The following is a 15,171-nucleotide window of genomic DNA, read 5'->3' on the forward strand; positions in this document are numbered from 1 at the left end:
TATGTATTATTTTTTTGTAGTTTATTATGATTATTGATAGAAAATAACTCCAGCACCTATCTCATTAGCTTTTAAAGTTACCACCTTAAATTAATGAAAAATGTGGTCTATTTAGAGATTTTGGTACTTATCGGTTTCGAACTAAAAAATTGGCATAGTTGTGTTAAAATAAATTATCTGTTATGTTTTTATGGTTGATTTTGAACAACTTTTATTAGTAACATTAAATTGTATTGGTTTTAGTTTTTGAGTTACTGCCCTACATTAATGAGAAATACGTTTATTTTGAAATTTTGATCTTAATGGTGTTCTAACTACAAAAGTAAAGACGTTAGCTAAAATTAAATCAAAAATTAACGATTTTGTTACTTATTGACTTCTCATTATAAAGATGATGGATTTAGGTTAAAGTAGTAATATTATTTTGGCGTATAGTTGTTAGAAGATTACATTTTCAATATTTATTACGAAACATTATTTTAGATCGTTCCTGATTTCATTTGAAAATTCCAATTTAAAGTTCGCTTAACTTTAAACTAACTTTTTCCGACATAAAATCCATAATCAATACTCCTATGTCAGTAACCTTACAACGTCGACCAACAGAACGATTTGGACAGTTGACAGCAAACTCTCTTGGACCGGTTTCAAATGAGCTCATCCACAACTCGTCGTTTCCAGCCATCGTAACAATCTACTAGCTACGGTACGGTTTTGCGTGACGCCGTATGACTTCGCCCAGTCATATGTAAATTCAGTTAGCGTATGACTTGATGCGTTGCCGAATGTCACCGGCACCAGAAGCACCACTGAAGTTGCCCCAGTTATTCAGCATGGCGTTTCTGGCCTGCTCCATGCGCGACATGTTTTGGATTGTAACGAGATTATCATTCCGAATAACACGTGCAGTTGATGTCCTCGTAATTTATTTCTCGTAAATTTGACACAAATAATAATATATAAAATGGGAAAAAATGTAGTCTCCTCATGCATTCATGCATACTATAGAGTTGGAGATTTGATTTAACGAGGTACTTGAAATATTGAATTCTTGAAAATGTATGTAATAAAAGATTTATTGAGAAAAGACCCAATATTGAAACTTTAAAATTATACCATTCCGAAAATATTCAATTCTGGATCTTTTAAAACATTGTTCCAAACTGTTACGAGTAGATTTTCGTTCGGACGTTATCTCAATTTTCTAAAAGGGCTGTTTAATCCGTTTTACTGCCGGTGGTTAGATGGAGAATGCGAATATTTGACACTTTCATCCTCGAAAAACCGCATCGAGGATGTGCGAGAAGTTGGTGGCCGTTAGTGGTTACGGAATCGTTTTGAAAAATGGACGACATTTACCTCAAGCATTTTTCACATCGAGTTTAATATTCGCCGCGATAGTAAAAAATTTAATATCGTCCCAGAGGTGTGTGTAATATTAAACTTTCCGATAGATATCTACGTTACACACTTTTCCGTGATCGACCCTTTTTAAATCGAATGGGAAAACTGAAATTGCACATGTTCAACAAGAAAAACACCAAAGAAAAATACTATTTTATTATGTTTACAATTTTTCTTTTTACACAAGATTAGCCCGCATACGCTGGAGCTCCGTTTATCATAAATCTTGGGATGTAATGAGGAGTTGTTGTTTTGATTTTATTACTTTGGAATGATGGTGTTCTCACCACACATCTAGAATTTATTGCACGCACTTCACATTCATATCCAAGAATGCATTTCGGATTGCAACCGCGAAAAAATGTTCCTATTTGAAATTCAATTTTTTTTTCAATGTCATTTAAAAAAACATTTTTTAAACCTTACGTTTTTCACCATGTTTCACCTTTTTTTCTTCATGCTTTTTATACCCTGCATTTTTATGTTCATCTTTATGGATTTTATGTTTATTATGTTTGTCGTGAGTTTTGCTTTCTTCATGTTCCTTTTTATGATCACGGTTAGACGTTCCTAGGAACATTTTAAAACATTAAAATAAATTGGTTAAAAGTATTTCTCACCTTTCGTTATTGTCCAATCTATTAAAAACGCAAAAACGATCAATACTAAAAACAATTTCATTTTGAATTTAACTCCACCCAACTTTCAGTTTTAACCAAAATAAGTTTTGCGTGCTCAAGTTTCAAGTGTTCTTACAAAACTAGGAGGAATTCAATATTTTATAAGTTTAAATATTTGTTTTATCTTTTCTCACTGCGATTATGGAATATTTACGCTTAGGAATGCTATTTTGCGAAGTACTTATGCAAATTGAGTTTTTTTAAACTTTACCTAATATAATGTGGTACTCTATAATTTTGTACTCAAGTATTGAGTTGTTTATAATTAATTTGTAATGCGTCGTATAATTTTTGACTTTTTAAACCATAATCTGAAAATGATTAAAACTTTAGTTCACCATTTTCTTACCGAAATGACTATTTTTATTTACTGTGTTTATGCAATCATTTTTGAGCTACACCTTTTCGAAGAATTGAGCTTTTTTTTTTGAGCCGAATTGTATCGATGCTTTCACTATAAACAAATGCTTAATTAATAAGAATTACATCACGATTTGTCTTATTTCTATCTCACATCTTGGTTTTTTGCAATCAGGTTACTTGCAATGACTCAAAATGGATACTCTTTCTATTGATAACTATTGGGAAAATTGAGATAATTCAGTGAGTTATATCTCAAAAGAACACTTAATTAATAAGGAATTCAATGTAATTTGATGCGCTATTTTTAAATGTTTAGTTAACGATGAGCTTGCGTTACAGAAAAGAGATAAAATCGATTTAAACTTTGCTTCGACTTTAACGGTTATATCTCTTGGACAGATTGAGATGTTTCGATACTTTTACTTTAATCGAAAGCTTAATTAATAAGAATTACAACAATAAGTATTTTGTTTCCTTCCTATATCTAGAACGATTACAATTAGGTTACTTGTAATAGCTCAAAATGGAGAATTCTATGATGAATAACTCTTTCTTTTGATAACTATTGGGAAAATTGAGATAATGCAATGAGTTATATCTTAAAAGAAGACATAATTAATAAGGAATTCAATGTAATCTGATGTGCTATTTGTAAATGTTTAGATATCGGTGAGGTTGCATTACAGAAAAGAGCTTGAATCGATTTAAACTTTGCTTCGACTCTAACGGTTGCATCTCTTGGATAGATTGAGATGTTTCGATGCTTTTACTTTAAATGAAAACTTAATTAACAAGAATTACAATGACATGCACATTGTTTCCCTCCCATATCTAGAACGATCATAATTAAGTTACTTGTAATAGCTCAAAGTGGAGAATTCTATGATGAATAACTATTTGTTTTGATAATTATTGGGAAAATTGAGATAATTCAATGAGTTATATCTTAAAAGAACACTTAATTAATAAGGAATTCAATGTAATCTGATGCGCTATTTTTAAATGATTCGATATCGGTGAGGTTGTGCTACAGAAAAGAGATTAAATCGATTTAAACTTTGCTTCTACTCTAACGGTTGTATCTCTTGGATAGATTGTGATGTTTCTATGCTTTTACTTTAAACGAAAGCTTAATTAATTCGAATTCCAACGACATGTATCTTGTTTCCCTCCGATATCTAGAACGATTACAATTAGATTACTTGTAATAGCTCAAAATGGAAAAGTACGATGAATAACTTTCTTTTGATAATTATTGGGAAAATTGAGATAATTGAATGAGTTATATCTTCAAAGAACACTTAATTAATAAGGAATTCAATGTAACCTGACGCGCTATTTTAAAATGTTTAGTTATCGATGAGGTTGCGTTACACAAAAGAGATAAAATCGATTTAAGTTTTGCTTCGACTCTAACGGTTGTAACTCTTGGACAGATTGAGATGTTTCGATGCTTTTACTTTAAACGAAAGCTTAATTAATAAGAATTACAACGACATGTATCTTGTTTCCCTCCCATATCTAGAACGATTGCAATTAGGTTACTTGTAATAGCTCAAAATGGAAAAGTCTATGATGAATAACATTCTTTTGATAACTATTGGGAAAATTGAGATAATTGAATGAGTTATATCTTCAAAGAACACTTAATTAATAAGGAATTCAATGTAATTTGATGCGCTATTTTAAAATGTTTAGTTATCGATGAGGTTGCGTTACAGAAAAGAGATAAAATCGATTTAAATTATGCTTCGACTCTAACGGTTGTAACTCTTGAACAGATTGAGATGTTTCGATGCTTTTACTTTAAACGAAAGCTTAATTAATAAGAATTATAACGACATATATCTTGTTTCCCTCCCATATCTAGAACGATTACAATTAGGTTACGTGTAATAGCTCCAAATGGAAAATTCTATGATGAATAACTTTCTTTTGATAACTATTGGGAAAATTGAGATAATTAAATGAGTTATATCTTAAAAGAACACTTAATTAATAAGGAATTCAATGTAATCTGATGCGCTATTTTTAAATGTTTAGATATCGGTGAGGTTGCGTAACAGAAAAGAGCTAGAATCGATTTAAACTTTGCTTCGACTCTAACGGTTGCATCTTTTGGATAGATTGAGATGTTTCTATGCTTTTACTTTAAACGAAAGCTTAATTAATACGAATTACAACGAGATGTATCTTGTTTCCCTCCGATATCTAGAACGATTGCAATTAGGTTACTTGTAATAGCTCAAAATGGAAAAATCTATGATGAATAACTTTCTTTTGATAATTATTAGGAAAATTGATATAATTGAATGAGTTATATCTTCAAAGAACACTTAATTAATAAGGAATTCAATGTAATCTGATGCGCTATTTTTAAATGTTTAGATATCGGTGAGATTGCGTAACAGAAAAGAGCTAGAATCGATTAAACTTTGCTTCGATTCTAACGGTTGTATCTCTTGGCTAGATTGAAATATTTCGATGCTTTTACTTTAAACGAAAGCTTAATTAATAAGAATTACAACGACATGTATCTTGTTTCCCTCCCATATCTAGAACGATTACATTTAGGTTACTTGTAATAGCTCAAAATGGAGAATTCTATGATGAATAACTCTTTCTTTTGATAACTCTTGGGAAAATTGAGATATTTTAATGAGTTATATCTTAAAAGAACACATAATTAATAAGGAATTCAATATAATTCGATGCGCTATTTGTAAATGTTTCGATATCGGTGAGGTTGCGTTACAGAAAAGAGATAAAATCGATTTAAACTTTGCTTTGACTCTAACGGTTGCATCTCTTGGATAGATTGAGATGTTTCTATGCTTTTACTTTAAACGAAAGCTTAATTAATACGAATTACAACGACATGTATCTTGTTTCCCTCCGATATCTAGAACGATTACAATTAGGTTACTTGTAATAGCTCAAAATGGAAAAGTCTATGATGAATAACTTTCTTTTGATAATTATTGGGAAAATTGAGATAATTGAACGAGTTATATCTTCAAAGAACACTTAATTAATAAGGAATTCAATGTAATTTGATGCGCTATTTTTAAATGTTTAGATATCGGTGAGGTTGCGTTACAGAAAAGACCTTAAATCGATTTAAACTTTGCTTCGATTCTAACGGTTGTATCTTTTGGATAGATTGAGATGTTTCGATGCTTTTACTTTAAACGAAAGTTTAATTAATAAGTATTATAACGAGATGTATCTTGTTTCCTTCCCGTATCTAGAACGATTACAATTAGGTTACTTGTAATAGCTCAAAGTGGAGAATTCCATGATGAATAACTCTTTCTTTTGATAACTATTGGGAAAATTGAGATAATGCAATGAGTTATATCTTAAAAGAAGACTTAATTAATAAGGAATTCAATGTAATCTTATGTGCTATTTGTAAATGTTTAGATATCGGTGAGGTTGCGTTTCAGAAAAGAGCTTGAATCGATTTAAACTTTACATCGACTCTAACGGTTGTATCTCTCGGATAGATTGAGATGCTTCGATGCTTTTACTTTAAACGAAAGCTTAATTAATAATAATTTCAACAATATGTATCTTGTTTCCCACCCATATCTAGAACGATTACAATTAGGTTACTTGTAATAGCTCAAAATGGAGAAATCCGAAATTTCTTTTGATAACTCTTGGGAGAATTGATATATTTTAATGAGTTCTATCTTAAAATAAAGCTTAATTAATAAGGAAAGCAACGGCATGAAAGCGATATCATCTCCTAACGAGAATTTCCTCATACAACGTCTCAAGCCTGGTAGGTACATGCAGAAGAGGCCCGTTGGGGTTCGTCCACTGCTCCAATATTAATTGCGCACTCCGCTTCTCCACACATAACGAGAGTAATACAAAATGACACATTTAGATTGTGTGATTCAACGTTGGTAAAGTCGTCTTGCTTGGAGCAGCTTCAATTGTTCCAAATTAAACTTGATTTCCTTCTACATCTCTTGCATAAATGTAATGAATGTATCTGGACCGTGTTTTATCATATCACAATTTAATTTGAAACCCAACAATAAAAAAAATCTTTGTGAAATTCTTGGTCTCTTACCGCGTAAATGCAGAATGAAAAGAAAACATAAAAATTGGAAATAAAACCTCATCTAAACTTAGTTAATGGTTTGTGCTTTAAACTGAACAAGAATTCGTTCTTGTACTATTCTATCGTCTCGGAGACCGTCATCCAGACAATTTTCAAGGAGTTGTTTTCCTTTAATTAACCGAACTGAGTTGGTAAAATGAAGAGGAACCTTTCGACGGGCGCGAATCTAGGTTAAGACATCGCCGGGGACAGATGTTCAAGATCTCGCGAAAACGAAAATCTCAACTCTCACGGGGTGCGGCACCGACAACCGGAAAGATGGCAAACTCACCGAGTAAATAGTCGACTTCGTTCGGGTTAATTTTGTCTAATTGGCCCTTGTTCCAAACGTACTCCGCTTTTAGCTGTCTTCTACGTTTGTCCCTTAACCAGTCGTCTATCAAGTTCCTTCCGTCCAATCTTCTTCCTTCTTCTTTCGTTAATTCCGGATCGTTTGCTACTTTTGGTAACCAATGTCTTCTACCACCACCCATAAGAACCTAAAAGTAATAAAAAAAAATTATTCGAAAATAAGATAATACTAAGATGTGAGAATCGATGAAGTATGAGGAGACAAGGAATGTTTAAATCCGGATTTAAAGATATCTAGACCCTGTTTCTGTGAAGTAAGTGTGTGGCATTTCTGGCATCAAAGTAAATTTGCTCGATACGTCTTTCGATATATCGAGGGAGAAATAGTCGGGGGGCCTTTGTTCCGTTAAGCTGCACAGCTTACGAACACAGCGTTTCAAGGAACAAGCGCTCGTTTCTCCGCTAAACCGATTTGTATTTATTCTACTCCTCCTCACCCAAAACGCCCTGAACCTCGTCGTTGCAGAACAACGGCCCGATAAGCCGACGCCGTTGGCAAACTTTAAGGAGGAATTTCGAATCGGTATCGGAGAGTTAATGTCTCGGTCGGATTGTAATCCAACTGCGGATATGATTCTAATTTAAACAATTTATTTTTGAATAAATAATAAAGAGATTTACGTTGATATTTCTTCCAGGGTCGTTTTCAATGAGTTGTCGAGCTAGGTCCTTGCAGGATTTCCTGGCCGCGGGGGGTACTTTGGAGTCGTCCTCCCAATATCTCGACGGGGAATGGCCATACAATGCAGCTGGAGTGGCGTGGGTTATCCTTGTATTGGTCACAATTCCTGTGGACTTCCCTGCGAACAATAAACCATTGTTTATTTATTTCATTTTAAACAAAATCCAAAAGGAAATTAAATTAATATCATTAAATATTTAAATTCCTATAATTAAAATTAAAATCAAAAATCATTTGTATCGAAATGAAATATTTTACAATAAAGGTTTTAGAAAATCGTTGCATCCATTTATTGTAATTGTTATTAATTTTCCAATTATTATTTATTCGAATGGAACTACAAGCGAAACGGAAATAACCAGATCATTCGATTAACGTGAGCACTAATTAATAATAAATGATAACTAGTTATTTGGTCCCCTATGCAATTACAATTAAAAAAAAAAAACCAAGTATGGTATTTGATTACAATACCTGATAATTGTTACAATTATAGGGCACAAATTAATTGTATCAAATTCCTTTCATCTCACTTTGTATTATTAAATTTAACCCCAATAAATAATAAGTTTTACGAGAAATCGAAAACCGATAAATTGAAATTGTTCGTCTTCCGTTTACGGTTTTCTTCTTTGAGAGTGTTTGAAGGTTTTGGCACCGACGGCGCGTAATAAAAGAAACGGCGGTTTGTAAAATAATGAAACGCGAATGGGACAATAAAATTTCTTCCGTCGCGTCGTAAAAGGGTGAGGCGTTTTTTCTTCTGCGTAGTACCGCGATGTCGAAAAATAAAGAATTTAGTGGGGCGTAAAATTTTAACGTTGTTTTAAAAATTCTCTGTACCCATCCAACATCCAACCCTTTTTGCCATCCTTATGTTTTAACCGGTTTATTGCTGCAGGCGTTATCTAAAAACGTTTTGTTTAGGGAACAATTAAACTTTTGAAATTTAACAACGCGGAAAATATTTTTATAAAACTACTTTAAACTAATCGTTCTGTCAATTCTGCATCTAAATAACTCCATCTACATCATCTTTACATCAAGACTTCACTGTGTCTCAATCAAGACAAATTAGTTTAGAATTAAGACTCTTGGTTTGACATTGAGACAAGCGATTATCTCGAAAACGGTTCATTTTACATAAAAATGAACCAAATGAAAGTTGAACTAAAAATTAGTATTAATCAACAACAAGTATAAAATTTATAATAAATGTTAAAATATTTCCCCACCCAGTTCAAAACATTTATTAACCCTTCTACTAAAACATTCTTTACATCTTAAAAGGTTTTCTTGGCTACTATTTCATCAATCAGTTTTTCCGGATGCCTGGAAGATGGCTGAAGTAATTGCGTTACCTAAAGTATCTTCCCCTTCTGCCCTAAGGGATTTTAGACCGATCAGTATCCTACTAGTAATGTCAAAAATTTTAGAGAGAGTCTTGGAAAAGCAACATAGAGCACACTGCGAAAGGTATAGTATACTGCCAGATCAACAATCTGGGTTTCGTTCGGGTTTCAGCTGCGCAACAGCTTTATTGAACCTTACTGATGATGTATTTGCTTCTAGAGAGGCCGGGCAAGCCGCACTTTTGTTATCGTTGGACTTCACCAAAGCATTTGATACAATAAATCATAATATACTTGCATCTAAACTTAATTATTTTGGTCTTGGAAATCAAGCTGCAATTTTGATAAAGTCATTTTTGTCGGACAGGTCTCAGGTTGTGAAGATTAATAATCAAGTGTCGAGCGCTCTGTCTGTTACTCGTAGAGACCCTTAGGGGTCCATTTTGGGGCCACTATTGTTCTCTATTTATACATCTGATTTTGACCAGGTTCTTGAGCATTCGCAGATTCACTTGTATGCAGACGATACACAGCTTCTGCTGAATTTTAATCCAAATAATTGGGTTGATGCCTGTATAAAATTTATCTCAGATATAGCATTATTTTCTGATGTTGCGAAACGCCATGAACTTGTGCTAAATCCATTTAAGTCTATTGTTTTGCGGTAGTGTCACAAGGAGAGCGATTAAGCCTTTGATATCCGGTCAATTGGTGGTGGATGGCGAACCTCTTACTGTTTCTGATGATATAAAAATTTTAGGAGTCACATTGGATCATCAGTTGAGGTTTGAGGAGCATGTGGCCAGGTGCTTGAGGGGTGGGTATGGCGCCCTGCGTCTCTTGTATGCCCATAGGGATTAATAGGTCTTAATATTAGCCATAAGTTGGCAGAGACTGGGTGGTTGAACATGAAGAACAGACGTAAACTGCAACTTGCGTTTATTATAAAATTATTAAAAGTCAGCGGCCTCCTTACTTGCTGCAACGCCTGTCTTTCAGAAGCGATGTCCATAACATTAATATAAGGAGGAAAGATCGCCTCGCACCGATCCTTTTCCTACCAGATAGCTAAAACGTACAATGATCTACCGATGAACCTTATAGGATTGAACTGTATTTCGTTCAATAGTAAACTAAAATCCTCCCTCCTGCTTGAGTCATCATGATTTTTGTTTTTTTATTATATTCTGAGTTACTAATGTATCGCTTTATACTGGCATGTCGTCGTATTTTGTTATTTTGTTTTTTTTCATTTTGTTTATTAGTATTGTTAAAAACATTCTCATTTTTGCTTTATATATATATTTTCTATATATTCTGGATTAAGTGGAAAAGCAGTTGGTTAATAACCAAACTGAACTTCGTCCAGAAAATAAGTCTATTTTCTAAGAGTGTATTATTATAAAGAAGACTTATTAATAAAGGCATTATTATTATTATTATTATTATTTATGCATGCATTTCTTATCCGCTCTTTCATGTTTTCAGGCGTAGTCGGTACTTCACAATAAACATTATCCTTAAGGGCGTCCCAGAAAAAAAATGAAAAGGTGTTAAATCACGTGATCTGGTAGGCCAGGAAATTGGACCTCCCCTTCCAATCCATCGCCCGGCATAATCCCGATCTAAAGCTTCTCGTGCTGGACACCCATCATTTTTCAGCTACATACTTTGTCTTTCTTCCCTGCTCAAATGTACAAGTAACGTTGGTAAGACATCATCTAAAAAATTTCGGTACTTCTCCTCATTCAGCATACCATCAATAAAGTATGGACCGATCAATTTATCACCAATTTGATGTTTTACTTCACGCAACCATCTCGGATTTTCAACGCTCCAATAGTGCATGTTATGTCTAGTGACTTTTCCTTTGTTTGTAAAAGTAGACTCATCCGAGAATAGCACGTTACCAAAGAAATTAACGTCCAACCGCATTCGTTCTTGTACCCATTGACAAAATATTAATCGATTTTCAAAATCACCTCCATAACGCTGTTGATGCAATGAAATGTGGATACTTGTTGCGCTTTAATATTCTTAAAATGCTGGTTTTCGATATTCCGGCGTTAATTACAAGTAGTCGAGTGCTAACTTGAAGATTTACCTCAACGCTAGCTAATACCGCAATTTCCTTTTCTGCCGTAGTTACAGTTGCTCACATTTCCAGTGTTAGTGAAATCATTCACAAATCTGTAAAAGGTACTTCTCGAAGGCGTATTTCGATCAGGAATACGTTCTCGCTATAAAGCTATACTATCAACAACTTTTTTGTCACTTTCTCCATAAATAAAAATCAATTCGACTTTTTCTGCCACATTTAGAGTATTCATGATTTAATGACTTAGTTTAAACACTCTCCCTTAATGTAAAACGAAGGAATGAATTCAGAATTTGTTGTCAAGCAGTTTTTATGCAAATTTAGTTTTACCTGTTACATTTTAAAACAATTCAACTAATTAAGTCTCTGAAAGCGATATTCTGAAAATGCCGACATAAGCAGTTCCACGAACTCTTGTTTTTATGCGTTATTCTATTATCAAATTGACAAAGGCGGAACCTTTTAGATTTCTTTCGAAAGGTATTCCGACGAGCCAGGTCACCCGATGTATCTCGTATAGATTTTTTTGTTGAGCATTCTTAAATAGTATTCCAACTTCTGCTTAATGTATGCAGATGATATGAAATTGTTTGCACGAATATCTTCTCCACTCGAGAATCCAGCGTGACATTAATGCACCACAACTCTATTGCAATGAAAATTTTATGACACCTATCAAATGTAACGTTATATCTTTTTCAAGAAGTTCGAGTGTCATCAGATACGGTTACAGCTTGGGTGACTATGTTTTACCCAGAGTATCTCAAATTAAAGACCTTGGGGTCATTTTTGACAATAAACTTACATTTAGTGGTCACGTTGATGGAGTGGTTGGAAAGGCGCTGCGAATGTTGGGCTTTGTCATAAGGTCCACAGACTCTTTCAAAAGCGTATACTTAATTTTTGCACTACCATTTGGAATCCGCAGTATCACACTTATATAAACAGAATCGAAAGAATTCAAAAGAAACTATAAGGATTACGATTCTGCGTGCAGCTCTTCCCAACTTCTTCCACTCCACCAGCGCCGCTTATGTAACGATGCTCTGACATTTTATAAGATTGTCAGTAATAGATGTGCCTCTTCGGTCTTGTTGGGTTGTGTGAATATACGTATACCACCTCGATCTTTAAGACATAAGACCATTTTTCATACACCCATTCCTAGGACAAATTTATTTCAAAATTCTTCTATGATTCGGATGGCGATTGCTTGCGATCACCTCCATAAAACTGGCAACGGTGTGGATGTTATTTGTAATACATATAGGAGTTAAGCGCTTGATAACTGCCGTTGTATTATTGCCGATTTACATCAGACGAGCGAATGCTCATTCTTGAGCTCATTGAAAATAATGTCAAGGTCAAAAAATGTTGTCGTCATATGGATTCTCCCTTCGCACAGAACAACTTTTATTTGGTTCATTTTTATGTAAAAGAACCCGTTTTCGAGATAATCGCTTGTCTCACATTAAATGGACCAATCTGTATAAAGTATACAAAGGAGGTAATGTTTCTGATAAATTAGGAATGAATCTGTGATAGAAATTTATCATGCCTAAGAACCTTTGTAAACTTTTCAATGAAACAGGTTTTGGAAAATCAGAAATAGCTTTAATTCGTGAATCTGATGGTCGAATACCGTCAGATGAAATATGATGACCAAGGAAGTCTAACGAAGGTATGTCATCTAAATATACAAATAATGAGTCGAGACCTGTTTGAACTGCGATAATGAAACGCTGAAAAGTTTAAGCAGCATTTCGAAGACCAAAAGGCATTCTGCTAAATTCAAATAAACCAAAAGGGGTAGTGATGACCGTTTTGTAAATATCATCATCATGAACTAGAATTTGGTGATATGCCAAGATGATTAAATCTATCTTTGAAAATATCTTACATCCGTGCAAGTGGAGATTGAAACCTTGTATTTGACTCAATGGATGTATATGAGGTATGTACAAATGGAAAAAGAAGATTGACGATTTCTGGAAAGACGGCGTGAGCCAGAATTTGAACGTTCGTGACGAAAATTATAATGTGAACAACAACGAGGACCATTTTTGTTATTTTAACGTTGATTAATGGAATTGACCAGTAATTCAATGGAAATTTGGCGTTGTGTAATGTTCTGTAATAGAAGCCGACAAAAATTAGAAAAATCTTGCAATGTCTTAAGAATTTCTGAATTATTATTTATGGTAGAATTTGAAAGTGACGATGATGTTGGATTGTTAATGAGCGATTTGGATCTTACTTCAGCAATTGGCAAAGGAGATGAGCGGTTAGAAGATAATGATTCCCAAATTTTATCTTCTTCCTTGCCTGAGGCAAACGAAACAACCGAAATAGTTCGTGGTAGCCTCTCACTTACGCTGAGGAGCCACCAACTGTCGATAACATGCCATTGTAGTAGACAGATGGGCGTTGATCACCCATCTGAGTACCAAACAGGAGATCATTGAAACGTTTCTCTTCTGAAAGGGAAAGTCTTTCTAACAAAACTCCTTTCAGAAAAGAATATAAATCTCTTTCTGGTGGATTATTTATCACATCATAAATAATTGACGCTATTTCAAGAGGCAACTAAATTATATTTATGTAGTCGAAGTTGATGTTGTAGTCCATTTTTTAACCAGTTTTTTAATTTAGAGGTAACAAAGGTTTTTTGTGAGGTTTGCACTTTTACAGGTTAATAAAAAATCTTGTATTAAATATAATACGTCTCTTTATTTACATGTTTCGCCTGTCCTAGCAGGCATCTTCAGAATAAAGAGTAAGGTACAAGTTGAAAATAAAATTTTGAACAGCAGAAACTATTATATTGTTGAACTAATGGCAACATTCTGTTTAAAAATCACAAATGTCTTGACATTTTCGATACGTTACCATGTCATATTATAAAGAATGTTTTATCTCCAAAAACTGCCCATTGATGATGAATCGCTGGTTGAGACACTCCTTTAAGATTACATAAAAACTCTATGCAGTCTTTATTAAATCTGTGTCAAGTTTTTGATGTCTCCTATATACAACTTCATCTTGACTTAATAGATGCATTATGCTCGGTAGCACTACTTTAATTATCAACCATGTCTGTACGTAATCTCCATCAAGAAATCTGCCTCCATATTCACTTCTTCCACCTTCAAATCCTCCCCCACCTCCCCCAATATTTCTTTCACCTCCCCCAAATCCTCGACCCCGTTTTAATTCACCTATACCGTGTAAATCTCCACCTCTTAAAATTTTGTTATATTTTACAATTAAGACTTCATCAAGTCTCCATCAAGTCAGATATATCAATAGAGATCCGGTATCAACACTGCATCTAAGAGTGTACCACAACTCCTTTAAGATTACATAAAATCTCTATGCAGTCTTTATTAAATCTGCGTCAAGACCTCGTCTTGACTTAATAGATATATTATGCTCGGTGTTACTAGTTTAATTATCAACCATGTCTATATCAACTCTGTATATGTTGACCTGGGACTTTCACTTGAGTAAGAACAGGAACATGTACTGTTCTTTTTACTGAAATTTGTACACGACTTGGAACCATGTGCTATGCAACTGGTACTTGAAGTGGTACTGAAATATAGATGTGTTGAAGAATTGGAACTGGACGAGTTGTGGTTACCGGTTGTGGAATAGGAATGAGGATATTTACAGTTTGGGGTACTTCGTTAAAGGTAGCTCCACCACTGCCTCCATATCAATTTCCTCCATCTCCTCCAATCCTTCTTTCACTTCCTCAAAATCCTCTGCCCCCTCCAATTCTCCACCCCCTCTTAATCCACCTTAATCCATATTTTACATGGATTTAGAACAAAAAATGAAATAATGCAATTTTTTAACACTTTAAGTTTTTATACCATTAAAACATTCTTTCTTTCCATATTTAACAAAGCACTTTAATTAATTTATTAAGTTTTTATTACACATAAAATGGAACAAAGACAAAAAAATGTAATTCTCGGTGCAACAATACAATTCTATTAAAATTATTATAAATTATAATTAAAATAGTTCTTTATGGATTACGAATTTTGTGAAAATTTTATCGGTACGCAATAAGAAGAATAGTTGTTAATAAACCT

The 15,171-nt window shown here is 33.7% G+C and overlaps 2 protein-coding genes across 5 annotated transcripts in view; both read right to left on the reverse strand.

Moving 5' to 3' along the window:
• The window catches only part of LOC111423963 (alkaline phosphatase-like), a 154,756-nt gene that overhangs the window by 22,301 nt on the left and 117,284 nt on the right, over window positions 1-15,171 (reverse strand). For all 4 annotated transcript variants that reach the window (XM_023057351.2, XM_023057349.2, XM_023057350.2 and 1 more), the window contains 2 exons: window positions 7,558-7,736; window positions 6,857-7,064 (listed from right to left, as the gene is read on the reverse strand). In XM_023057351.2, the coding sequence (XP_022913119.1) occupies window positions 6,857-7,064; window positions 7,558-7,736 (387 nt within the window). The remainder of the gene's footprint in view (window positions 1-6,856; window positions 7,065-7,557; window positions 7,737-15,171) is intronic.
• LOC111423965 (uncharacterized) lies at window positions 1,546-2,169 on the reverse strand. Its single transcript, XM_023057354.2, has 3 exons — window positions 2,025-2,169; window positions 1,831-1,974; window positions 1,546-1,771 (listed from the first exon to the last, which is right to left on the reverse strand). Exons 1-3 carry the CDS (start codon window positions 2,083-2,085, stop codon window positions 1,593-1,595), a joined length of 384 nt encoding a protein of 127 aa, XP_022913122.2. The 5' UTR covers window positions 2,086-2,169; the 3' UTR covers window positions 1,546-1,592.

The sequence above is a fragment of the Onthophagus taurus genome, chromosome 3, assembly GCF_036711975.1.
Source record: "Onthophagus taurus isolate NC chromosome 3, IU_Otau_3.0, whole genome shotgun sequence".
Classification (NCBI taxonomy): Eukaryota; Metazoa; Arthropoda; class Insecta; order Coleoptera; family Scarabaeidae; genus Onthophagus; species Onthophagus taurus.

Coding starts and splice junctions, on each gene's coding strand:
- LOC111423965 (XM_023057354.2), bottom strand. CDS start 2,085: ATGAAATTGTTTTTAGTATTGATCGTTTTTGCGTTTTTAATAGATTGG. Junction 1,975..2,024: donor AGATTGGACAATAACGAAAG/GTGAGAAATACT, acceptor AAATGTTCCTAG/GAACGTCTAACCGTGATCAT. Junction 1,772..1,830: donor GGTGAAACATGGTGAAAAAC/GTAAGGTTTAAA, acceptor AATTTCAAATAG/GAACATTTTTTCGCGGTTGC.